General features: G+C 43.7%; 1 protein-coding gene across 1 annotated transcript in view; it reads left to right on the top strand.

Moving 5' to 3' along the window:
* Nucleotides 1–28,000, top strand: part of LOC137372380 (sodium-driven chloride bicarbonate exchanger-like) — a 274,810-nt gene that overhangs the window by 197,200 nt on the left and 49,610 nt on the right. Inside the window, exons 14-17 of the mRNA XM_068036269.1 lie at nt 3,265–3,398; nt 12,697–12,942; nt 23,075–23,180; nt 26,455–26,616. Of these exons, the coding sequence (XP_067892370.1) occupies nt 3,265–3,398; nt 12,697–12,942; nt 23,075–23,180; nt 26,455–26,616 (648 nt within the window). The remainder of the gene's footprint in view (nt 1–3,264; nt 3,399–12,696; nt 12,943–23,074; nt 23,181–26,454; nt 26,617–28,000) is intronic.

Raw genomic sequence — 28,000 nt, 5'->3', positions numbered from 1 at the left:
GGACAGGTTATGTTTTGGTTGCAGAATATGATTTTTCCTTACTCCTATACCACATAAAAGCCCAACAACAAAAGAATCAAGAACTGCTCTATGGGTTGGACTGTTGTGTAGTATGGATTGGCAGAAGAGCAAATGCAGAAAATAGAAATGTCCCGTAAGATAAACTTCCCATGATATTCCCCACTCCCCTTTCGTGGGCATAAATCTATTCTAAGGTACATGAAAAGCAACCTATTTTTAAAGAATGAGGAAGAAAGTGCCATAGGTCTTTCTTTCATGGTGCAGTTCAAAAAAAATGGGAGTTTCAACTTTCATTTGGATGTGATTCAGAAAGCTTCCTCAATCTTCATATCTTCTTTGGCCTCCTTATCTCGAGAGACAATGGGTAAGCGCCTGGAGGTGGTCAGTGATGTGTGGAGCAGCGCCTGGAGTGGCTATAAAGGCCAATTCTAGAGTGACAGGCTCTTCCACAGGTGCTGCAGAAAAATTTGTTTGTCGGGGCTGTTACACAGTTGGCTCTCCCCTTGCGCCTCTGTCTTTTTTCCTGCCAACTACTAAGTCTCTTCGACTTGCCACACTTTAGCCCCGCCTTTATGGCTGCCCGCCAGCTCTGGCGAACGCTGGCAACTGACTCCCACGACTTGTGATCAATGTCACAGGACTTCATGTCGTGTTTGCAGACGTCTTTAAAGCGGAGACATGGACGGCCGGTGGGTCTGATATCAGTGGCAAGCTCGCTGTACAATGTGTCTTTGGGGATCCTGCCATCTTCCATGCGGCTCACATGGCCAAGCCATCTCAAGCGCCGCTGACTCAGTAGTGTGTATAAGCTGGGGATGTTGGCCGCCTCGAGGACTTCTGTGTTGGAGATACGGTCCTGCCACCTGCTGCCAAGTATTCTCCGGAGGCAGCGAAGATGGAATGAATTGAGACGTCGCTCTTGGCTGACATACGTTGTCCAGGCCTCGCTGCCATAGAGCAAGGTACTGAGGACACAGGCTTGATACACTCGGACTTTTGTGTTCCGTGTCAGTGCGCCATTTTCCCACACTCTCTTGGCCAGTCTGGACATAGCAGTAGAAGCCTTTCCCATGCGCTTGTTGATTTCTGCATCTAGAGACAGGTTACTGCTGATAGTTGAGCCTAGGTAGGTGAACTCTTGAACCACTTCCAGAGTGTGGTCGCCAATATTGATGGATGGAGCATTTCTGACGTCCTGCCCCAAGATGTTTGTTTTCTTGAGGCTGATGGTTAGGCCAAATTCATTGCAGGCAGCCGCAAACCTGTCTGAGACTCTGCAGGCACTCTTCAGTGTGAGATGTTAAAGCAGCATCGTCAGCAAAGAGGAGTTCCCTGATGAGGACTTTCCGTACTTTGGCCTTCGCTCTTAGATGGGCAAGGTTGAACAACCTGCCCCCTGATCTTGTGTGGAGGAAAATTCCTTCTTCAGAAGACTTGAACGCATGTGAAAGCAGCAGGGAGAAGAAAATCCCAAAAAGTGTGGGTGCGAGCACACAGCCCTGTTTCACGCCACTCAGGATAGGAAAGGGGTCTGATGAGGAGCCACCATGTTGAATTGTGCCTTTCATATTGTCATGGAATGAGGTGATGATACTTAGTAGCTTTGGTGGACATCCAATCTTTTCTAGTAGTCTGAAGAGACCACGTCTGCTGACGAGGTCAAAGGCTTTGGTGAGATCAATGAAAGCAATGTAGAGGGGCATCTGTTGTTCGCGGCATTTCTCCTGTATCTGGCGAAGGGAGAACAGCATGTCAACGGTTGATCTCTCTGCACGAAAACCACACTGTGCCTCAGGGTAGATGCGCTCGGCCAGCTTCTGGAGCCTGATTAGAGCGACTCGAGCAAAGACTTTCCCCGCTATGCTGAGCAGGGAGATTCCACGGTAGTTGTTGCAGTCACCGCGGTCACCTTTGTTTTTATAGAGGGTGATGATATTGGCATCGCGCGTGTCCTGAGGTACTGCTCCCTCGTCCCAGCACAGGCATAGCAGTTCATGTAGTGCTGAGAGTATAGCAGGCTTGGCACTCTTGATCATTTCAGGGGTATTGCTGTCCTTCCCAGGGGCTTTTCCGCTGGCTAGAGAATCAATGGCATCACTGAGTTCCGATTTTGTTGGCTGTATGTCCAGCTCATCCATGACTGGTAGAGGCTGGGCTGCATTGAGGGCAGTCTCAGTGACAACATTCTCCCTGGAGTACAGTTCTAGGTAGTGCTCAACCCAGCGGTCCATTTGCTTGCGTTGGTCAGTGATTATGTCCCCTGATTTAGATTTGAGGGGGGCGATCTTCTTGATGGTTGGCCCAAGAGCTCTCTTAATGCCATCATACATTCCTCTGATGTTTCCGGTGTCTGAGGCCAGCTGAATATGACTGCATAGGTGTTGCCAGTAGTCGTTTGCGCAGCGCCTGGCTGTTCTTTGTGCAGTGCTTCTGGCTGCTTTAAGTGCTACCGATGTTAACTCGCTGGGGGCTTTCTTGTAGTTCAACAGTGCAATGCGCTTAGCGGCTATGACAGGTTCCAGCTCTTCAAAATGAGATTGAAACCAGTCTGCATTTCTCTTCGCACTTTTGCCGAAGGTGGTCAAAGCTGACTCATAGATGGTGTCTCTGATGTGGGCCCACTTGGTCTCAGCATCCCCTGTGGGAGTGTTTTGAAGGGCTGTTACAAGTGAATTTAGAAATTTTTGTAACAGCTGTGAGTGAGAAATTCTGTTCGTGTTGATGCGCAGGTGGCCCTTCTGCTTGGAATGATGCAACTTCTTTGGTCTGAGTCTAACCTTGCTGCACACCAGGGAGTGGTCGGTGTCGCAGTTCGCACTGTGGAAGCTGCGTGTGATTTGAACAGTTTAAGGCGGCTCGTCTTGTGACAATGAGGTCTAGCTGGTGCCAACGACGCGATCTTTCTTCATATAAAAACTAACAAACTCCCGGCATACTGTTCATACTAAAATAGCATTAATTTGTAACTTTAAAGTTAAAAACCAGCAGTGTTATGCTATTTATATGAAATGTATATATACTTGTACAATAATAAATGTTAAGGTTTGTGTCATCTATGTAGATTTTATACCATCATGGCCCGAAACAATTCACAGCAGCATCATGTATACCGAAGAAAATGGCAAATTGCTGTTTTCAGGATAATGGCTTAAATTACTTAGGAAAAAATGAGAAAAGCAAGTATATCTGCTTCACATTTATTAATATACTTCAATATTGATCTACACTAACTTTTTTTTACAGAGTGCAATTGAATCTCTTTTTGGAGCATCTATGACAGGCATAGCATATTCACTGTTTGCAGGACAACCACTAACACTTCTAGGGAGCACTGGACCAGTTTTGGTGTTTGAAAAGATACTGTTTAAATTCTGCAAGTAAGTATCTCAACTGCTGAATTCCATTTTCTGCGCAGATTAAGAAGTGTATCCTGTAAAAACGTCTTACTTTTCTAAAACTTCTGGTTTGTGAACAAAGGGGAGTAATGCATGATGCATCCTTCTCATTTGACAGTTCAGCAAAGTACATAATGTTAGTAGCATGGTGTATACAATTGTCTTCCTCAGCTGTAATTTTTAGTACCTTGTGCATAGGGCATTTGGAGTGCAATTTCATTAATAAATTTGAAAAAGATGCACTTAAAAATAGCGGACTCTCTTGCAGAAAATAAATGTCTTGGGGAAATGTATTAATGTGCAGGGATACAGCTGCGGTGATATTGTCAGTATGTAAATGCATTGCTTGGTATGGTACTGAGCCCTCATGAGCCAGAGGATCTTGGTCCAATTCATGGCCTATGCTGATTTATAACCTACTATGCCAGCATTCATATAACGATAGCCATGCTGCCACATGAAATGCCACCAAGCAAAGCATCGAGCATTAAGCAACGCTTCTGCTGGCTGTACCTCTCTCAAGGAGCCCTGCAGTACTTGGTAGAGCGTGTGTCAAGATTTGTTGTGACGTGCTGAAACCTGCACATATTAATCAGCATGAGGGCACAACCCTTGCCATCAGGTATATAGCGAGCAGCAGAGGAAAAAGGAGAGGGACGAAGCAAACAACACATCCCCTTTCCGGCTGAGCTATCCATGATCACCTCGTCCGATTGTGGTACCAGTGAACGCAACCCCAATTTCCCATTCAACAGCACTGCCTCATCTTCCCTTTCTTCTGCTCTGGACCATCACAGTGTCCTCGTGGCCACAATGTTGAAATGAAAGCTACCACACAATAAACATTCCAAACCAACTTTATCAAACAAACCCTCCAATGTTCCATACAAAAGCCAACTGATTACCCTGCGCATTCCCTTAGTGCCTGTCTTCCGTGTGCCTTTCTCTGTCCTAGCGCCCCTACATAGTGCTAGGGAAGACTGCAGTGGGGAAACATACAGATTGCCTTGAAGGATGACCTTGCGCAGCCCCATTGCAGCTTTGGACAGTGCTTGACAAGGCCAGCAAGGAGTCTGGGCTGGCTGGCTGACAGGCAACAGCAAGGGCACTGGTGGAGTGGGAGTGCTGTCATCCTAATAGAAGACAGCAGGTTCGTGCTCCACGATGCCACTGCCACTTGCCCAGGGTGGCCAGCCTCAGTAATCCTAGACTGCTGTGAGACCCTGCGAACTCCTTTGAACACTGGTATCTACAGCCATAATGGCAGCAGTCTGAACTTGCACGGCAACAAGCTGAGCTTGCATGACTTCAGTCTGATCTTCTACCGCACCACCCAGACACTGGGTGACTTTTGCTTGTCCTGCAGTGAAAGCTGAGACAGTGGCCATTAGACATTGCATCATAGTTGGGTCTACAACCTCACCCTTCTGTGAGCTGGCACCTGCACTACCCTTTCCCCTTGCCCCGGCCCACTGACAGGCCACTCATACCAACTGACTTACCACGTGCAGATCCTGCCTCTAAGCTGCCCTCTAAAGTGCATGCAGTGTCAGTATCCGAGCTAGTAGCTGTAAGTGTGAGAGCAAGTGACAGTATTTCTTATTACCAGTCTCTTCTTCCTCTTGCACTTCTTGCTGCTGCACCATTGCCTAGCCAAGGTTGCCGTTCTTGGCTACCTGAAAGGGGAAAGGCACCAGGGTAGGGTTCTGTTGAGGGAATGAAAAGAAAGCAAGAGATGCAAAATTAGACCATCTGCAACTTGTAAATCAGAAAAGATTGTGGGAAGAGGGGAAAGTGGGATGTAAGAAGGTATGAACAAGCAGTCATCTTCGATCCTTTAAGCCTCACCACTGTCCATGGCCTCATTCGTGGCTGCTCCAATGATGGCGAACACAGTCTCCTCCATTGGGGTGAGGATAGCAGTCGTGCTGGTCCCCTGCCAGTTAGGTGCTGCTGCCAGTGGTTATGCGTCACCTTGTCCTGCAGTGGGAAGTATATGTGAGCTTTCTCTTTTTATTGAGTCTATCTCACTTTAAATTCTTGTCCCGACAAGACTATGAACAATATGCTAACAGGATATTTTGTGTAGTAATTTAGGAACACTTTATTAAGAAATTATGAATTATACTTAACAAAATTCAGGTAGTGACTTGACAGCTCTCATGACTGCACTTTCCTATTGAGTTTTGGTTGCAAACGACGTGAAGACCCTTTCAGTTCTTTTGTCCTCACTTCGCCATGGGCTGGAGCCCTTCTACTTCTGTGGATCTTCTAGGGAATCTGTGCAATGAAGCATTGCAGACCCTGACCATTAACCCTTTCTGGCCATCAGTTCACCTTGTGTTTGGCCTGATGGTTGGCCTAGACTTTGTGATGTCAGTTGCTAGCCTGTTCTAATTGGGACTTAAGTGCTAGGATGCCTGCCAGTAATTATGAAAAATAAAACTATGAAAAGCTGTATTCATTTTAGTTATATCTCCTTATGCTGGTACAGACAGCATGGATTTTGTACTAAAACTGATTCTTCGTTGGTAAGATTTGCTGAAGGTTAACAGGGTTCACCATTCTTTTGTACTGACAGAGACAATATACTGTTCATCTTACAGAAACTGATGATTTAAACAAATACATTATTAAAGCTACAGAATTGAGACAAACACAATTTAATATGAACATACGAATTAGGAGCAGGAGTAGGTCACTTGGCCCCTTGGGCCTATACATATATAACTCATATAACTCAATCAAAGTTTTAATTGTAACTGATTACTTTTAATACATTAGTGTAAAATATAAAATATAACTGACTTCTTTAACTAATGTTAGTATCAGATTAAAGAATAAAGTAAATAATAACTTGAAGCTAATTCTAACCACCCTAAAATTACCTACAAAAGTGAATGTGGCGGAATGTGTTTGGGTGATGTGGCTGCCAGGATTGAATAGCTGACAATGTGTGCAAGCTGTGAGATGTGGATTTGAGACTTGCAGCAGTGCTATGTGTGTGAGGGTGAGGTGAAGCATATGAATGTTAGATTTGAGTCTTGGTTGTTTGAGATTGTCAGTTGGTAAGTGAAGGTGGGGGTGAGGTAGTAACACGAGCAGTGGTTGAGATTGAGTGGTTCATTTGTAAGGATATGGCATTTGAAGATAGTGACCTAGACTAGTGTGAGGTCATTCAACTTCTTGCGGCACTGCATTCGGGTCCTCGGGACTGAACTCCTGGCATAGACCACAATGGCTATCTGCTTCCACTGCCTTCGCAGTATCTGTGTTGGGCCTGGTCCTCTATGGATTGAGGACCCCTCTCCTCATCTCTATCTCTTGCACTAAGAACTCCAGTGTTGTGTTAGAGAAACTTGGATCCATAACCACACTTCTTGCAAATCAGACTCTCTTCCCCAGCCACTTCTAGCACCTGCTGCAGCCAGAATGCCCCTCCTTTTTAAGGGGTGCAGGCTGGAATTAAGTGGTGCTAGCCTGTCACAATTTTGTGCCCCTGTTCAGGCATGCAGGCATTCAACAATTGGTTTAGCCCTGGCTGCACACTACAACCATGGTAATGAGCAGGCAGGATGAAGTTTGTGTGCTGACTACATCAGAAGCAATAGGTGCAGGTTAATCACACGTTGCAGTCTCCTTGCCTGTTTTCGGTCCTTATCAAATTTCACCACCTGCATGTTTTAGCAATTCTCTGCTTAAAGAAATATCTCCTAACCTCTCTCCTTAGTCTCTTAGTTAGCTATCAGAGTTGAAATGGTTGTGCCGATGCAGCAGTTGATTTTGGTGTTAGATTAGAAAAGGCACCTTCATCTGCACTTCAAACATGCAGCAGATGGCAGCAGTCATGGTGGATTCCACGAAACATCCTATGCACAAACACCAGGGAGGTCCTTCCTTGTTATGTCATATCATGTACCATGTGGCAGTTCCAGGCACATCTGCAGCAGCTATACTTCAGCTTGAGTAGCCCCAAACAAGTCAAAGCATTCCAGTCTCTAGCCCATGAGGGCTTCGGAACAGACCAGAAAGTGATGGCTTCCAGACTCCAGGACTTTTGGGCCGAGATCTAACTCAGCATCTCTTTTGTCTTCTGGGATCTATTGGGAACCATTTAGTCAGCTCTCCTGCTGATCAATGGCCAGTGAGAATATGCACCCAGTACCAGTGCAAGAATCTGCTCACATGCTGCTGCTGTTTCAGGATAGCAGCACATGTGACCCTTGCGACCACCCTTCAGATATCCGTACATGTGGGCAGAGAGGAAGCCGGGCCAAATTTCCCAGGCAGTTGCAACAGAAGCACCCTCTGCAGTAGATCTACGAGGGCCACCTCTGTCCCAAGAATCTCTGGCTCATGTTTGTAGCCAAACACCTCTTTCTCAGCACTGACTCTGAGGTTGTACCACGAAGAAGCATGAGATAAGACCACAGAAAGTAATGCAGTAGTACCAAGGAAACATGATGATGACAAAGTACCACATAAAAGGCTGGTTAACAGAATTGAGCCTCATGGAATAGGAGTGTCAGTGTCAGCTTGGATAAAAAATGGCTTAAGGATTGAAAGCAGCCATCGTGGTAAATTTTCAGGTTGGAGGATGGTAGACAATGATGTTTCCCAATGGTCAATGCTAGGACTGCTGCATTTTTGATGTATACATGACTTGGATATTGGAATACTGAGTAATATTTCAAAATCTGCTGATGACAGTAAACTTGGAGGTGTGGCAAACAGTGAGGATGATACCAATCGACTGCAACAGGGTGTAGATGGGCTAGCAGACACTGCTAGGGGGGGGGAGGTGGTGGGGGGGGGGAGGGGGGGTGGTGGTGGGAGGTGGTGGTGGTGGGGGGGTTCATGTGCATAGATCTTAGAAGGTGGTAAGACATATTGAGAGTGTAGTTAGCAAAGCATATGAGATCTTGGGCTTTGTAAATAGAGGTATTGAGTACAAAAGCAGGGAAGTTATGCAGAACCTTTACAAAGCTCTGGTAAGGCCACAATTAGAGTATTGTGTCCAGTTCTGGTCACCACACTTTATGGAAGGTGTGAGTGTTCTTGAGAGGGTGCAGAGTAGATTTACCAGAATGGTTCCATGAATGAGGGATTTTAGCTACAAGGTTAGGTTGGAGAAGCTGGGGTTGTTCTCCTTGGTGCAAAGGAGATTGAGGGGAGATTTGATAGAGGTGTGCAAGATTATGACAGGTTTAGATAAGGGAGACAAAATCTGTTCCCAGTAGCTGGTGTAAGTACTAGGGGACACAGATTTAAGGTTTTGGGCAAGAGATGCAGGGGGATGTGAGGAAGAACATTTTTGAGCAGTAAGTGACCTAGAACTCGCAGCCTACAAGAGTGGTGGAAGTGGAGTCGATGAATGATTTCAAAAGGAAATTGGATAGGCACTTGAAGGAAATAAACTTGCAGGGCTATGGAGATTGTGTGGGGGGTGTGGGGGGGTGGTTGAATGGGACTGTCCGGATTGCTCTACAGAGAGCTGGCATGGATTCGGTGGGCCAAATGGCTGCCTTCTGTTCCATAATGACTCTATGTGAAGCAGTAAGGAGAGAGACAGACAAATGGAATGAAACATTCCTTGGCTTAGGACTTAGTGTGGGGTTTAGTGATGTCCTTTGATTATTGTGGTATTGGTGAGAAGCTTGTGTCCTCAGAAGTCTTATTTCTGCAGGTTGCTTTTTTAAAATTTGTTCTTGGGATGTGGGCGTCACTGGCTAGGCCAGCATTTATTGCCCATCCCTAATTGCCCTTGAGAAGGTGGTGGTGAGCTGCCTTCTTGAACCGCTGCAGTCCGTGTGGGGTAGATACACCAACAGTGCTGTTAGGGAGTTCCAGGATTTTGACCCAGCGACAGTGAAGGAACAGTAATGTAGTTCCAAGTCAGGATGGTGTGTGCCTTGGAGAGGAACTTGCAACTGGTGGTGTTCCCATGTATCTGCTGCCTTTGTCCTTCTAGGTGGTAGAGTTTGTGGGTTTGGAAGGTGTGGTCTAAGGAGCTTTGGTGCATTTTGTAGATGGTACACACTGCTGCCACTGTGCGTCGGTGGTGGAGGGAGTGAATAGTGTGCCAATCAAGTGGGCTGCTTTGTCCTGGATGGTTTTGAGCTTCTTGAGTGTTGTTGCAGCTTCCTAACAGTTCGGATCTGCTACATAGACACTGGGAAGAAGGACAGAATAAATTGAATGTCATGGAAGCTGGAAGGTGATATCATTCCCTGGTGACGATCTTCATGATGATCTCCCTTTGTGTTTCTCAGGCAGCCAAGTTTCTTCTTGTGTAATTTAAACTAGCTTGTCATTGACATCTGCATGTCCTTTCCAAAAAGAGCTGGTGGATTGGAATGCTACAAGATAAAGATAAAGACCCAGATTCTGCCAGGGGTTTGTGGGGGGTGGGGGGGGCGGGGGGGGCCATTTGGCAGGGAGGAGGAGTAAGTGGGTTTGGTTGACAGCGAACAGTCAGCATTCACCATCATTACCCCTCTAAAACTAACTGCAACTTAAGGATGTAGCACATGCGCAGATTAGCTCAGAAATCCTGTCTGTCACTCAGGGCTCTGACACAGGCTGCAATGTGGGCCCCCTCCAGAGTGGGCAGTTGAAAAACCAGTGAGAATATCATCTTTCTCGCTCTCACTTCGCTGTTGGAAACCCCAATAAAACGTTACACCTTGTTAATCAGGTGTAACTGGGTTTTTAACAGAAATGTGATTATTAGAATTTGCTGAACATCAGAACTGGCACTGAAAATATTAATTTATATTCATGGAGTGCTGTAAAATGATTAGTAGGTTTTTAAACTAAATTTTTTAATAAACTTTTAAAAAAAGTTTAAGTATATTTCACCTTCTACCTTCACTCCATGCGTATGTCCCAATCTTTAATTTACTCTATGTAAAAAAAAAAATTAAAAGTGGTTTTATTTTGTTGCTTTTTCATTCATGGTTGGGTGTCTGAGAAAATCCTTTGATGTGATTGGCTTTTTGGCCAGCCTGATGATATCTCGGCTGCTCCACGCTGGAAATGCCCAGTAAAGAATGCTGCATTTGGTTGCAGTACCACCACACGGTGATAGGGGTGACATTTGTGCCAGAGAGATCACTAGATCGCACAACAAGGCTTAATTAGTGGTCAGTTTTGCTGCTGACTGCAAACTCTGGGCTATTATGGTAGTTGTCAGCAAAGATCTGTGTAACATATCGGCTCCACGTTGATTATAATCCCTTTCTATTCTGTTAAAGAAATCCAAGGTCCTTCGGGTGCTATTGGCCCCATCCCCGACTCTATATCTTGAGGAATTCAGCTTCATTGTAAACTTGTCTGGCCCTGTCATGCTGTGGATGTGCAGTCATTTTGATGTACTGAAGATTAATGGAGCTGCTGTTGGATTGCCTGAACCATTTTCGGTTTCGGGTCTTATTTGAATGTAATTGGTGAGCTATAGAAACTAAATGGACACTTACTGCACCTCGTTGGTTGTACAGTGGCAGGAAATAGACCGGGTCAGGTCAGGTGGGGTTGGGTGAGGTTGAGAAGTCAATCTTGGAAGAGAGTAGGAACAGGCCAGCAGTGGGCTGCAGTTTTATTGTGATGTCAAAATATTTTCTGTATCTTTTGTAGAGCATCCGCCTTTAAAGACCTCTAGCTAGGTCATTCACTGTCCATTTGTATCTGAAAATTTCAAATGGTGTCCTGGAAATGATACAGGATCTCAATTTGCATAGCTAAGCAGCCTTTTGCCTGAAGCAGACATGTGTGCTGCTGTCATATTTCCAGACCTGCCCGAAAATTGCATCATGTGAACCTTGGGCATCCATTGGCAGCCAAGATGTCTTCCCCATTACTTTCAGCTGCTGGCTACCCATTTTTCAGGCAAATTGTTGCTGGCCACTATTTGTTTGTGAAGATGAGACTAGTACATGTGTCTTATGTTTGAGGATAAAATCTACGCAAATGATAATCATTGTACAGTGTAGCATTTGTTCAGCAGTATATCCTGAGAAGATATACTGAGAAAATGTAATTTGACAATTCCTTCACCAGTTGTGTAGTGTTGCTTGATCCAACTAAGAGTTGTTATGAAAGTGAATAATTTTTCTCTATTAAGTAAGGAGGGTGTGATTTGATTGGTGATATTATTGGGCTGGAATTTTACGTTGGGCGGCCTGGCTGAAAGGTCAGTGGAAAGCCTGTCTCCACCAGGCCTGGGGTGCCAGGCCAGGATTTTTTGCTCCCCAGGCCCTTAATTGGTCTTGGGCGGGAATTCCACCTCCTTGAGGCAGGAAATCCCACCTGATGGAGCTGCCAGCCAATCAGCGGGCCGGCAGCTCTTAGTCCCAGCAGCGCCAATGGGCGCTGTGGCCACTACTGGGACTACACTCAGTTTCCGGAGGAAGAGGAAGGACGACCTGGGAAAGGAGGTAAGTTTTTAGGACCTCTCCAGGTACAATCGGCTGGGCAGTTATGGCAGGGGGGTTGAGTGTTGTGCATAGGGGGGACTTCGGGGGTGACCCTCCATGGGACACAGGGTGCCCGATCAGGAGAGCACCCCCCCCTCAGCCCGCAAAAAGGCCAGCTGGTTTTACCAGGCGGGGTTCTTGAGGCCTTTGCCATTTGGCCACTGTAGATAAAATACAAGCAGCAGTAGGAGGAGGCCCTTAAGTGCCAGTTAATTGGCTACTTAAGGACTTTGGCCTGGGGTGGGCGGGTCGTTTCTTGCTGCCGCTACCCCGTGTAAAATTCCAGTGGGTCAGGAGGGGGTTGGGTACAGCTCCCCCCCCCCCACCCCCCCCCCCCCGCCTCTTACTCAATTTCACCCCCCCGTCACAAGCCTGCTCATTTGGGGGCCGTAAAATTCTAGCCTTGATCATTTCTGACTCCGTGTTGTTTTTAAAATGCAGGAACATTACATTGAAAACATTATATGACTATTTATGTGTTTAGCATTTATCTAAATTGAAAGGTCTGCTCAGAATCCAACAAGCTCAGTTAACAGCATTGCTAATTTAGTGATTAAAGCTGCCTTCTGTGACCAGGTGACAGATGTAATTTACTGCATTTAGCCATACTTACAATTTTGTGTCAATGCGCTGCCTCAGGTATGTGACTGAAAAATCCTACATTAAGGATATTTTTGAATATTTTACAATTAAGAATATCGAGAATATCTTCGAGTATTTAGAGTTTTGCTTGTTAAATTATGTGTCGATGTTTCAGATATATGCATTTAATAACAACTATCTATTAATATTGTTATTTATTACAGAGATTATGGCTTATCCTATCTTTCTCTGAGAACCTGTATTGGACTTTGGACAGCTTTTCTCTGCATGGTTCTCGTTGCTACAGATGCAAGTTCATTGGTCTGCTACATCACCCGATTCACTGAGGAAGCATTTGCTTCCCTTATTTGCATAATATTCATCTATGAGGCACTAGAAAAACTGTATCACCTTGGTGAGACATATCCTATCAATATGTACAATCACCTGGAACAGCTGACTCACTATTCGTAAGTATCTGAACCATTCTGTCTCAATACTTCAAAAAATGTTTGGCATATAGAATACTAATGTATTCAGCATTGCAAGGATTAAGCTTTTAATTCTCATCTGCAGGAATCCTTTCACCAACAAAGGAAAGTTTCAGCCAAAAGTATTAGCTTAAGATTTTGATTTTCAGAGTAATCTTAATTTTTGCTTGAATTGTAAATTGTAAATGCTGTGCCACATTTGTAAATAAAATTAGTGTAATTTTAACCAGGTAAAAAAGTAGTTAGCTAATCAGAAAATGCAACTTTCAGAGGTAACCTAACAAAAGTGATGGTTCTTTTTTGGATTTGTGACTGTGAAGATATATTGGGAAGTAACTCACTGTTTAGATTCATTACTTCTTAACTTATACTGGCAGTAGCTAACATCAACTAAAGGAAAGTCAGTTTAAATGACTAAAAGTTACCACTCTAGCAAGCAGAAACCAGCTTAATTAAAGTAGATTCCATAAAGGATATGTAATGATGACCAAAGGAAATAGTACTTTGCTGACCACATTTCACTGTATGTTCCGGTGAAGGAACTTTACAGATGATGCCAATTTACAGGGCAAGGAAAATTGTGAGAAAGAATGCACACGACTGCAGCAGAATATAGATAGTTTGTGCAGTGAGCAGGAAGATGGCAGATGCATTTCTATGCAGACAAATGGCAAGTACTATATTTTGGGAAAAGAAACGTGGGAAAGGAAAATTGGGTGGGAGTGACTTGTGTAGACAGTTAACTGACACCTTATAATGGCTGGTCAAAGTAAGCATTGGCACAGACCTCGGAGTGGATCATGTTCCTCCCTTATTAGCAGCAGAGACATAAGTTAAAGTACATCTAATGTAAAAGGACATGAGGATAAATTACATTTGTAGGAACAGAACTGATTGTGAAAGGGTTAATCGCAAATCGCATGTATAGTTAAATTAAAGCTGTAGTGCCCTGTTTTGCATACAAATATTTTGTTGTGTGAAATGAGTAAATCTCAACTTCATTTTGCTATTAAGATGTTAACAATGATGTAAAATTCTTAATAAAATTGCAGAATTCAGTGCAACCTGTATTTACATGTGGGAACAGGCTTTTGATGACTCTTACTTGCAGCTAGCTGTTCTGTACTATAGAAAATTTTATGAAGTTGTTTTTTGACTTGTTATTAGAAATTCGAAAGTGATTGAACTGAATCAATTCAATTTATTCCTCCATGTATCTCTTCAACAGCATTTGTAATGCACAATCACATTCTCCTTCTCAGTCTTTTAGCCTGAGTCATTGTGCTTTGCATACAAGCACTTTTATGTTTTACAGAGTCCAAATGGAAAACAGTAAAGAAGCTTGTTATAAGGTTGCAGATAAGTACTTTTTGTAAAATATGACTCTTCTATTAATATTGTACTTAGTAAAAATATCCTATGGAGTACTTAGCAGTTCTTCCACAATTTTAAAAGTCATTTGACAGACCGGGACCTTTTCCTTCAATGCCTCTAAAATCAGTGCTCATTGTGCCTCTTGTGTCTGTAAGGTTTCCTTCCATGGGGGGAATTTTGTGCTCTCCCCCTCGGTGGGTTTGGAGGCGGGTGGGATAGTGGCAGGGGAACCCCACCACTTTCCTCGCTAAGTTGCCTCCGCAGATCCAGAAATTTCGGTTGAGGTTCACTTCCAAAACTGTTTACGTATAGGGCAAGCAACAAGTGACGACAGATGCATTGTCCAGAGCGACGGTTGACCATCCTACTCAACAGGATGTTAAGTTTATTGACAGATTGAGTCAGATTTGCAGATCACTGCATCACAATGGCCGGCAAGTTCAAATACACCAGGTTCATGTGGGAATAACTAAATGTGAGCATGGGCTCAGGCGTCGTGTGGTGGCCAAGAATATCAAAGGATATATGAGAAATAATTTCAAATTGTCATGTATGTGAATTCACAAACAGGATCAGAGAGAACTTGTTATCTCGAGCCAATTCTCAACCAGACCATGAGAATGTTTGGCGATGGATCTATTCATCTTTGACGGAAAATCCTATCTAATTGTGGTAGATTACTTTTCAAGGTGGATCGATGTTAAACGTATGTACACAACAACAACTGAAGTAGTCATTTGAGTGTTACAAGAAATCTTCACAGGAGTTGGTATACCTGATCAGATAGTGTGTGATAATGGACCACAATTTGCAAACGATTACTTCAAAAACTTTGTGGAAATTAGTGGATTTGTGCATATAATAAGTTCCCCTACGTATCCACAATCTAATGGAGAAGCTGAGCATGCAGTCAGAACTATTAAAGCACTGTTAAAGAAAAATCAAGAATTCCAATCACCACTTCTGAACTACAGAACTACTCCATGTTATGCGCATTAGCACCATCCAAAATGTTAATGGGTAGAAAACTTAGGGCGCAATTTCCAATTTTACCTTGATAATTACTTCCAGGGATACAAATCCAGGATTATGAGGGAGTTCAAGACAGAGAAAAGTCTTACCAAAAGAAACAAACCCTTGATTATAACAGGAAATACCGTACCAGGAACCTACCAAAGTTGTCAGAAGGGCAAAAGGTATGGGTACGAGATTAAAACAGAGGAGTAATTCTCCAGAGAGCGAAAAATCAACAGCGATCTTATTTACTAAGATCTTCAGAAGATACTATACGAAGAAATAGAAGGAATCTTATTCCTTTACATCAAAGACATCAATCAGTCATACATTTGGACAAATCAGATGTTGAACCTGGCATTCAGAAAGCTCCGGATACTACAAACCTCAATGAAGGCCGTCCAAGTCAAGAAACAAGAGTTCAGAGAAAGGCTACCAATCTTCCACATCTGATGACATCAAGATCAATCGTGAAGCTTCCTGACAGATTGAATCTATGAAGTCAGAGACTTGGGGGAGATGGGGTAGTATGTAAATAACAAGTGAATGTATGTAAATATATATTTGGATAAAGACGTGGGGGGAGATGTAGCATAAGGGTCTGAAAGGCTTAATTTGAGAGAGTGTAAAGAATACCTCCTAGCATGATGATGTAAGAGATCACATGTGAGAGAAACTTGAAGATAGATGCAGGATGCCTTTGGAGAGTCACACAGACTAGTGTGAAGATGTATGTAGTTATAATGTAATAAATGTTGATGTTCGAATTACTTCAGACTAAAGAATTTCTCTAAGCTAGACTAACTAAGGTGGCTGCATACCAAACAAACATACAACAGAGTCCATTCAAGTCATGTGCACCACCCTGGCTCAGGGCTCTGAATGAATGAGCTCCTCCTTTGAGAGAGTGGCCAACCTCTTGGAGAACCATACGCGGCGGCATTTGGAGCGGATGCAGGAGCAGCGCACTGACATGCCCTAAATGCATGCAACACTCTATAGCATGGATCGGATAGTGGCATTGGTGGCACAATGATGCATGGAGTGGATGCCAGTTGTGCCGCAGCTGGTGGTCCCCTCCAATGATCCAGAGCACCATCCAAGAGCTGAGGCAGTCACCGATGAGGATGAGGTAGCCTCCCCTCACAGGGTGCCATCATCGTCATTGGCCTCCTTGGCCTCTCTGACTGAGGGACCATCTATGCAGCAGGGCCTGTGACAGAGGCTGCCTCTGCATTGTCAGCAGTGCAGCAGACTCAGGACATCATCTCATTGACACTTCCATGACGAGGACAACCGCTACGGGCATCTTACCCGCAAGCAGACACAAGTGAGCAGGCTGCCTCCACCTCATCTGTGGCCACAAGGGGAGCACCGTGTAGAAGTGGCTGAGAGTGGAGGCCACCACATTGGTCAGACCACTGAGTGGTTCACTGGGATTTCTTTTACTTATTAATGTGCACTTTGTTACGTTTTGACCACACTGTAAATGTTGATACATGACTCCAGATGTGTGAGCTTCCATTCTTTAATGGCAAAACTCGAAAAGAGAGATGAAGTGGTGAAGGGAAGCAATGGTTTTTGAAGGGGGATAATGAGACTGCTTGACAGATGTGCATCATTCATGGGCAATAAGAGGGGATCTATTCAAGGATGCTTCATCAATGGAAGTGTTCTCACAGGCAGCGCAAAGTGAGTTCTGTACCATGCAGTCCTCCTTGGTTAGAAGCACCCAGGTAAAATGTGCCTGGATCTCACGTTTCCCGGCATTGACGCCATCCTGATGAGACCTTTGTGTCCTGCATGGCCCTGGCCACCTCCTGCACAACCTGGGCACCTGTCTGCTCTGCATCTTCTTCTTCCTCCTCCTGCTCTTTTACCTGCTGCTGCTCATCTTCCTTAGATGAGCTGTGTCGTTCCAACACCGCACCCTCTTCAAGATCCACACCTCTCTGGAGGGCCATGTTATGGAGAGTGCAGCAGACTGCCACAACGTGTGAGACCCTTGCAGAAGTGTACTGCATGGCGCCACCCGACCAGTCCAGGCACCAGGACCACATCTTCAGAAGCCTGATCGCCTTTTTGATGGTGGTCCTTGTGAGCAGATGGCTTCAGTTATAGTGTCCCTGTAGCTCTATCTCAGAGTCATGTAAAGGGGTGAGAAGCCATCTCTTCAATGGATATCACTTGTCCCTTAGAATCCATCCACAAAGTATGGGTTGTGATATGAAGAGCTGTGGCACCATGGACTGCCAGAGGATGAAGGTGTCATTGCAGCTGCCAGGATAGTGAACGCACACATGCATAGAGCTGTTGTTGTGGTCACAGACCAGATGAATGTCGGGGGAGCCCTTTCTGTTGATGAACCTCACTGGCTGGTCACTCGGCGCCTTGATGGCCACATGGGTGCAATCGATGATGCCCTGGACTGCAGGAATCCAGTGATGGAGGTGAATCCCACTGCTCATTGTGCCTGCAAGGCCCATCTGTTTGAAATTGTATGTACTGCCCAGCTTTCACAAACAGGCCATCAGTGACCTGCGAGATGCAATGGTGTGCTGCCGCTTGAGAGACGCTACCAAGGTCCGCAGCTGATCCTTGGAAGGAGCCAGAGGCAAAGATGTTCAAGGCCTTTGTGCCTTTGACAGCTACTGGCAGGGCATGGCAAGCAGTGCTGTGAAGTGTGAAGTCTTCTGCTACAAGGGCACAAATTTCAATGGTCATTGGCCTAGATAGGCACAATCTCCTGCGGCACTGGTTCTCCGATATGTCCAGGTACTTTCTTCTTTGGAGGTACACATCATGCTGCAGGTATGGCCTCTGTTGTATTCCTGCCCCTCATTCTCAAGAGCAATTGAGGATGGGAAATAAATGCTGGCCTAGCAAATTCCTCCCTGTCCTCCTTATGCCCAGGGCTCAGCCTCTGCTGCTGAGGATGTTGATCCTCATCACTACTTGACCCAACATCTGAGTGCCCTTAATTCCATGTCCAGCTGTTGCCTTGCTTGTGCTCAGCTTCACTCACAGTAATTTCTGGTCTGCCCCTTCCCCCACTTATGGCCCCATGATCCCTGGATGATCATGACCCCCTCCACTGCCCATGCGCACACAAACCACTCACGCTCCAATTTCTGCACAATGAATGGCACCTTTATGTCAGTGGTTGAGTGCCCCCTCAGCCATGCTCCCTTTTATGGGCCCACCTAATTTCATGGCGCTGTCCTGATTGGCTCCCAGTTGTGTGGCCACCTCCATGCCTCTGGACTGTCCCTGATCCAGTGTGCAACCTTTTTTCCCCAACCAAACTTCCAAACCGGCCCTTAATGAGCTGACAGTAAGCTTGTTAACAGGATTAACGGGCCAGTTTTCAAGATTGGATGGATCCAGCCTTCCTCCATCCTGAGTAAAATCACTGGCGGCAGGAATGGCAATGTCAAACTTGCATGCTGGCCAGTGGTGATAAATTCACGCCCGTCTGCCTGTGCAGTCTCCCCCATCAGGGGCTAAAAATCCTGTCCTATTTTTCTGCCCTGGCCTGACTGGGAAGACTGCCAGCCACCTTGTCAGTGACACTGAAAAATGTTATCATTGCCATTACTCTTTCACTTGAGTATCTTTTAAAGAATCATATTCTCTGCTTAAGGTAAGAACATATGAAATAGGAACAGGTGTAGGCCATCCACAGCCCTCTGGGGCTTCACAACCCTCTGAGCGAAGCAATTTCTCTTCAACTCAGAATGGCTGACCCATCATCCTGAGATTATGCCCCCTAGTTCTAGACACTCCATTCAGGGGAAACAGCCTCTCAGCATGTAGCATGTCAAGCCCTCTGTCATGCAGGCCCCCACCTGCCAAGAATGAGGCACATTAATTTCATCACATGGATATTAAATTTCAAATTGTCGCTGGGAAGAAGAGAAGGCCTGTGACAAGGAGTTGCCAGGCCCCTTTCTGGGAAGACATTTTTGCATATTAACAGGCAGTGTTTGGGAACAAAGGAGCTATCCCCTGTTCCAATACAATCGACAAACAGACATGGTCAAACCAGTTAGTCACATGACTAACCTGCTTGGCAGTCTGGATTCTTCTTCTGAATTGTACAGTACTGAACTGAGAGCCTGCAGTAAGCTCTTTGCTCTTGGATTGAAAAGACCTCTCCTGGCTGGCTCGCCACAGCCTCCCCTGTCTGCTCCCATCTCTTTCTCATGGAACTCCAAAACCCACTGAAGCCACATGAACCCCAAGAGAGAAAAGTCTCCTACAGTGCACAAAGTTTAAGAAGAATACTGGGCCCCAATGAAAAGCAAGACCTACCTACAATCAAGGACTCTACAATGAGCTCGAAGAACCATAACAACAACTCTTCAGATATTGCCTCAAACATTTCCACTTTATTTTTCTTCTCTTTTTTTGTCTCTATTTGCATGTGTGTATAGTGTATGCATGCTAGCGTGGGTGTGTCGTGTATCCATAGGAGTCAACCGAATTAGAGTTCAAGTTTAAGAAAATTTCACCTATCTTCTCTAAACCTAAGAAAGCCTGTTTGTGCTCATTTCTTTGCCTTATAATTGGAAAGCAGTGAACAAGGATTCACCAAGGTGGAGCTAAAAACAGTGTGTTTAAAAATAAAACCCTGTTGCAGTAAGACCAGGTGAAGGCTGAAAGGGAAACCTGGACCTCTTTCTCACTTGGTCGTAACACCCTCTCAGAATGTTTTATGTTTCAATGACATCACCTCTCATTCTAAATTCCAGATACTCTCTCTCACCTCATAGGACAACTGTCTTGTCCTAGGAATCAATCTAGTTTTGGTTTACTTCAAGCATTATCAAGAGAGTTGACAAGCAACCTGCTACCTGCTTCTTAGTAATAACTAACATTTGAAAGTGGCAGGTGCTCATTCATCTGTTTTGTCTCCTTCTGAGGAAGTGCCTTGCCTATCCTCAGCCTATCCTATATGTTTAATATCAAGATCGCTGTGTGGGGGAATCATTGGCATAAACCCGTCACCTAACACTCCATGGCACAATTCACTAGCATATAAATGAATTGTACAACTTGGCAATTCATTTGCATTTATTATCATCTGCTACTTTTGCCTTTATTATTTATCAAATTGACTCATTTTGTCCATGTGATTTCTTCCAATCAGGAGTATTACCTGTCACTGTACTATGAATCAAATATAGTGCTAGCTTCTCTGCCTTGGATTTTGCTATGGTTGGTTGGTCTCCTTCCTCTTAGCTGAGGTGGTGCTATTGCTGCTTTCATGAGCCATTGCTGTTGGGTGCATAGTTAGCCAGTATCTGCTGGGTAAAGAAGGCACATCAAGACTTTCCAGATCAGCATTTACAAGACACAATCATACAGTAATATAGGAAGAATGCAGGTATGCAAAGGTTTTTTTTTGAAATACAGAGATGGATGCATAACAAGTTCACCTAAAAGTAGGAGACTGACAGGTCACTTGGGATACTGATTTACTTGCAACATTTACTTCTCAGGAAAGAATACTCCTTACCGAAATAAAATAAAAATACTGCTTGTGATGGAAATCTGAAATAAAACAGAAAATGCTTCAAACACTTAACAGGTCAGGCAGCATCTGTGGAAAGAGGAAGAGAGTTAATGTTTCTGGTCAATGACCTTTCATCAGAATCCCCCATAGAATGGTTACAACATCGAAGCAGGTCATTCGGCTCATCGTACCTATGCCGGCTCTATGTAAGGTCAACTCAATTAGTCCCACTCCCCTGCCTTTTTCCCATAGCCCTGCAAATTCTTTCTCTTCAGATAATTATCCAATTTGCTTTTGAAAGCCATGACCAAATCTGCCACCACCACACTCCCAGATCCTAACCATTTGTTGCGTAAAAAGGTTTTTCCTTGTATCACCTCTGATTCTTTTGCCAATCACCTTAAATCGGTGTCCAATGGGAACAGTTTCTTCCTTTTTACTCTGTCTGGACCACTCATGATTTTGAACACCTCTATCAAATTTCTTCTTAACCTTCTCTTCTTTAAGGAGAACAACCCCAGCTTCTTCAATCTATCCACGGAACTGAAGCCTCTCATCCCTGGAACCATTCTTACAAATCTTTCTGCACCTGCTCCAATGCCTTCACATCCTTTCGAAAGTGTGGTGCCCAGAATTGGACACAATACTCCAGTTGAGGCTGAATTAGTATTTTATAAAAGTTCATCATAACTTCTTTGCTTTTGTACTCTGCACCTCTATTTATAAAGCCCAGGATCCTGTATGCCTTATGAATCACTTGCTCAATCTGCCCTGCCACGTTCAATGATTTGTGCACATATTTTCCCAGGTCCCTCTGTTCCTGCACCATCTTCAGAATTGTATTTATTTTATATTGCCTTTCCTCATTCTTGCTACCAAAATATATCACTTCACACTTGTCATAGAGTCATTACGGCATAGAAGGAGGCCATTTGGCCCATTGAGTCCATGCTGACTCTCTGTGGAACAATCCAGTCAATTCCATTCCTCCATTCTATCCCCGTAGTCCTACAAGCTTATTTCCCTCAAGTGCCCATCCACTTTTTTTTTAATCATTCATCATCTCTGCTTCCACTACCCTCTTAGACAGCGGGTTCCAGGTTATTACCAATCGCTGCATAAAAAATGTTCTTCCTCACACCCCACTGAAACTCTTGCCCAAAACCTTAAATCTGTGTTCTAAGTCCTTGTACCATCAGCTAAGGGGAACAGCTTTTCTATGTCTACCTTATTTAAACCTGTCATAATCTTGCACATCTCTGTCCGATCTCCCCTCAATCTCCTTTGCTCCAAGGAGAATAAGCCCAGCTTCTCCAACCTAACTTTCTAACTAAAATCCCTCATCCGCGGAACCATTCTGGTAAATCTCCTCTGCACTCTCTCAAGGACCCTCACATCCTTCCTCAAGTGTGGTGACTAGAACTGGATGCAATAATCTAGTTGTGGCCTAACCAGAGCTTTATAAAGGCTCGGTATAACCTCTCTCCTTTTGTACTCAATATCTCTGTTTATGAAGCCCAAGATCCCTTACGCTTCGGTAACTACTCTCTCAACTTGTTCTGCCACCTTCAAAGATCTGTGTACATGAACTCCAAGGTTCCTCTGTCCATGCACAATCTTTAAAACTGTGGTGTTTGGTTTATATTGCTTCTCCTATCCCTTCCGTCAGAATCACCTCACACTTCTCTGTATTAAATGCCATCTGCCACTTGTCTGCCCATTCTGCTAACTTATCTCTGTCTTGTTACAGTCAATTAGTATCATCCTCTGTCTATCATCCTCCAGTCTGGAAAAAAATCATCTGCTGCCCCTTATTTAGCAAAACCTCTCACTGATCTTTAGCAAAACTGAACATGATTGGTGTCAGAGTGATTGAAAGGACAGTCTTAGTAAACAAAATAGAAATGACAAAGTACTTAATTGGTAAATAAAATTGGTGAATCTAACTGCCTTGATATGCAGAAATTGTTATATACTTTTAACTGATTCTATTATTGAAATGTTGATATAGGACATTGCAGCATTAACCTTTGGTGAAACTTTAGTATGTATTAATAGTCATAAAATGCTAGACAGGCAGTCTAACCTTTTAGGTTGGAACAGTTACTGACGACATCTCAAGTAAAGGTGAGGTTGTGTTAAGATTTGCAGGAATTAAATATTTTATTCGAATTTTATGTTGGTAAATATATACATTTATTACAGATGCATTTGTGTAGAACCACAAAACCCGAGCAATAAAACTTTGCAGTACTGGAATAAACACAATATCACAGCAACAGAAATTCCATGGGGAAATATGACTCTCTCTGTAAGTTTGAATTGAAGCTACCTACGTCAAATGGAATGATGTGTGAGAATATTCTGTGTAGCCAGAAGGAAGCCGAAGCTTTGAATGATTACGTTTCTGAAAAATATATTATTTTAATGTAAAAAAACTGTGTATATTAAAATGTAAAAAAGCACTGTTATGTCATTGTGAAAATTCTAATCTAAAGCATTCAAGGTGATTAGTTTAATGGAATAAAATTATGTAAAATTTAGCATGCAGCTAACCTGCTGTTACCTACTTCTCACACTGAAAATACAAGGGAATGATTTGTACGCTAGTGCGACTTATGACAGGAAACAGCAGGCTGAATTTTTGTTCTGGGGTCGGGATCCTGATGTTGGATGAATTTCCAGGTCCCCACCCTGTGTTGCATTGGTGCCTGACACCTGCCGTGATTTTTGAGGAGCAGGGCAATTAGTGATCAGGGTGCATGATCACCATCCAATTAAGATGGAGGAGCACTCTGAAGAGATTTTAAAAACTTTGACAGCTGCCAAGCCATCATTGTAGAGGGACAATCTGTCCACTGAATGGCCGGCAGCCACAGCTGTGGCCCGATGATTATGGCGGGTGCGGGTGCGGGGTTCTATGGTGGATGGAGCGTTTGTTGTAAATGATGGCTTTTGCATTGCCACCTGATCTGCTGAGAAAACTCTTCACCTGACTACCAACATTGCTGCTGTGTTGACAAGCGCTTCTACATGATTAAACCCATCGAAGTGTTTCTGAAGCTTTAGAAATGTCATGGGTCATGTGTAATGAGAAGGCATGGAAACACTGACATGAAGCATAGGGGTAGAAATTGATATGCTTTGTGGCTGCTTTTCAGAGTAATACAGGTGCATTGTGCAACAAGATGGGATTAATTAATGATCTCATAGTGAAGGTGTCCCTAGGCAGCAGTGATCATAATATGATTGAATTTTATATTCAGTTTGAGGGAGATAAGAGTGGGTCTAAGACAAGTATTTTAAACTTAAATAAGGGCAATTACGAGGACATGAAAGCAGAGCTAGCTAAAGTGAACTGGCAAATTAGGTTAAGGGATAAGTCAGTAGAGATGCAGTGGCAGACATTTAAGGGGGTATTTCAAGAATACACAGAATAGATACATTCCAATGAGAAAGAAAAATTCCAAAGGGAGGACCCACCATCCCTGGTTAATTAAAACAGTTAAAGATAGTATCAAACTTAAAGAAAAAGCATATAATTGTGCAAAGCTGGGTGGCAGATCAGACGATCGGACAGAATATAAAAAACAACAATGACTAAAAGATGAATAAGGAGGGCAAAATTAGAATATGAGAGAAAGCTAGCTAGAAATATAAAAACAGATAGTAAGAATTTCTATAGATATTTAAAAAAGAGTTAACAAAGTGAACCTATAGAAAGTGAGTCTGAGTAATTAATAATGGAAAATAAGGAGATGGCAGATGAACTGAACAGGTAATTTGCATCGGTCTTTACTATAGAGGACACAAGTAACATCCCAGAAATAGCTGTAAATCAGGAAATGGAAGGGAGGGAGGAACGCAAGAAAATTACAATCACCAGGGAAATGGTACTGAACAAATTGTTGGAGCTGCAGGCTAACAAGTCCCCGGGTCCTAATGGACTTCATCCTAGGATCTTAAAAGAAGAGGCTAGTGAAATAGTTGATGCATTGGTTTTAATTTTCTAAAATTCCCTAGATTTGGGGAAGGTTCCATTAGATTGGAAAATAGTGAATGTAACTCCTTTATTCAAAAAGGGAGAGAGACAGAAAGCAGGAAACTATAGTTAGCTGAACAGCTGTCATAGTAAAAATGTTAGAAGCTATTATTAAAGACTTCAAAGCAGGGCACTTAGAAAAATTCAAGATAATCAGGCAGCGTCAACATGGTTTTGTGAAAGGGAAATCATGTTTAACCAATTTATTGGAGTTCAATGAAGGAGTAACATGTGCTGTGGATAAAAGGGAACCGGTGGATGTACTGTAATTAGATTTCCAGAAGGCATTTGATAAGGTGCCACATCAAAGGTTATTGTGGAAAATAAAAGCTCATGGTGTAGAGAGTACCATATTGGCAGGGATAGAAGATTGGCTAGCTACCAGGAAACAGATAGTAGGCATAAATGGGTCATTGGTTGGTAAGATATAACAAGTGGTGTGCCACAGGGATCAGTGCTGGGGCCTCGACTTTTTACAATTTATATAAATGACTTGGATGAATGGACCGAAGTTATGGTTGCTAAATTTGCTGATGACACAAAATAGGTAGGAAAATAAGTTGTGAAGAGGACATAAGGAGGCTACGAAGGGATACGGTTGGGTTAAGTGAGTGGGCAAAGATCTGGCAAAGGGAGTATAATGTGGGAAAATGTGAAATTGTCCATTTTGGCAGGAAGAATAAAGAAGAAGCATATTGTCTAAATGGTGAGAGATTGCAGAGGTCTGAAATGCAGAGGGAACGGGGTGTCCTAGTGCATTAATCACAAAGGTTAGTGTGCAGGTACAGCAAGTAATTAGGAAAGCTAATAGAATGTTATTGTTTATTTTGAGGGGTATTGAATACAAAAGTAGGGAGGTTATTCAGTTGTACAGGGCATTGGTGAGAACACATCTGGAGTACTGTGTACAGTATTAGTCTCCTTATTTAAGGAAGGATGTAAATTTGTTGGAAGCAGTTCAGAGAAGATTTACTAGACTAATACCTGGAGTGGGAGGCTTGTCTTATGAGGAAAGTTTGGACAGGCTAGGCTTGTATCCACTTGAGTTTAGAAGAGTAAGGGGCAACTTGATTGAAACATATAAGATCCTGAGGGGTCCTGACAGGGTGGATGTGGAAAGGATGTTTCCCCTTGTGGGAGAATATTGAACTAGGGGTCACTGTTTAAAAATAAGGGGTCGCCCATTTAAGACAGAGATGAAGAGAATTTCTTTCTCTCAGAGGGTCGTGAGTCTTTGGAATTTTCTTCCTCAAAAGGCAGTGGAAGCAGAGTCTTTGAATATTTTTAAGGCAGAAGTAGATAAATTCTTGATAAGCAAGGGGGTGAAAGGTTATAGGGGGTAGGCGGGAATGTGGAGTTGTGGTTACAACCAGATCAGCCATGATCTTGTTGAATGGTGGAGCAGGCTCGAGGGGCTCGTATGTTTGTATGTAACCACTTATTGTGGAACTGTAAATTTGTCAGTATGACCACCTCAAACGTTGTTTATAAAATTTTGTTGCACTTTAATCTGTGAGCTACTGACTACATGTTTTTGTTTTAGGCATGTATAAAATTTCATGGAAACTTTTTCGGGACAGCCTGTGGACACCATGGTCCATATGTTCCAGATGTTTTATTCTGGTCTATTATACTGTTCTTTTCCACATGTACATTATCACATTTCCTGAAGCAATTTAAGACCAGCCGGTACTTTCCTACCAAGGTATGTCGTTTTCTTAATACAGCTCAGTGATAGTTTGAAAGGAAATAGTCTTTGTGAAAAATCTTTTTTGTTTAGGGAGGCAGAAGATCTGTAAGCCATTTTCAACACAGTGATATCATGTGCAAAATGCACAATGCTCAGTGTGACTTTATGGTTGCAAACAGCTAATTAGAGGTTTGCTAAACATTTTTCATGAACTCAGCGCCCCTTTCAATTTGTTGTTTAACACAAAGCATTGCCATCTAGTGCATAATCAGAGACATAACAGTTATTTGAAAGCAAGTAGGGCTTAGAATCAGGATGATTTTGTGATATAATGATACTGGTTACCTGTGAAATGAATTTAAGTTTTGTGTTGCTTTTTGGACTTAAACCATAGGAAATTAAATGAGTCGGGGTCAGTCCTATTTACTGAACACCAAAAGATTGTGGCCGTGAAATTTGGCTCATTAGTGCCTGGTTTTCGATGCTACAAGTGCCATTTTGCCTTCAAAATGGCATCCATGGCACACACCTGACTTCAGACTGCATCATCTCAATATGGGCAGCAGTCTGGATTGGCTGGCTTATGGGCAACAACAAAGGCAGTGGCAGAAGGGCATTGCTGGGAGGACACATACTGACATCTGAGGGCGGACAGCAGGTTCGTGCTTCATGGTGCTACTATCATTCCCCCAGGGCAGTACCTCAGCAGTCCTAGTAATTTGCTGGAACTCAGACTGCTGGACTGCTGCGATACCTTTTCAACAAAGGTGTCTGCATCTATGATGGAAGCAATCTGAGCTTGCATGGCAACAAGCTGAGCTTGCCTAACTTCAGACTTAGCTTCCACTGTCGCACCCAGATGTTTGGTGGCTTCTCTTGTGCTGCAATTTTTGCTTGGTGGCCTCTCTTGTGCTATAATGGAAGCTGAGACATCGGCCATCAGATACTGCATTAATGTTGGGTCCACAACTGTGCTAATGGATTTAGCCACTACTGCAGCCCTGGAAAGGACGGGCTGCAAGCTCTGAGAAAAGCACTATGCCAATTTGTTGTCATCTCCTCCATGTTCTGTGACAGTGACTGCAGGCTTTCTATCAGGCCTTACAATGCACTGCATTTCATTGTGCATTACCTATCAGCCTTCTTCTGAAGGCTACCCCATCGAAGTCCTCATCTGAGTCCTCTGCAGTTGAACTCATGTACGACTTTGCCCTCCTGCCCCCTGGCAAATTGGAACCTGCACTTCCCTTGTACCCTGCCTTGGCTGCAAGCCACTTGTGCCCAGTGTTTCACCAAGTGCAGAACCCACCTCTAAGCTATCCTCTAAATTATCTGCAGTGTCAGTATCTGAACTGGTGGCTATGAGTGTCAGAGTGAGTGATGGGATGCTTCTTCATCA

This window comes from Heterodontus francisci, chromosome 7 (assembly GCF_036365525.1).
Source record: "Heterodontus francisci isolate sHetFra1 chromosome 7, sHetFra1.hap1, whole genome shotgun sequence".
Taxonomy (NCBI): Eukaryota; Metazoa; Chordata; class Chondrichthyes; order Heterodontiformes; family Heterodontidae; genus Heterodontus; species Heterodontus francisci.
The sequence above is the reverse complement of the archived record's forward strand: the minus strand, read 5'-3'. Positions and strand labels throughout refer to the sequence as shown.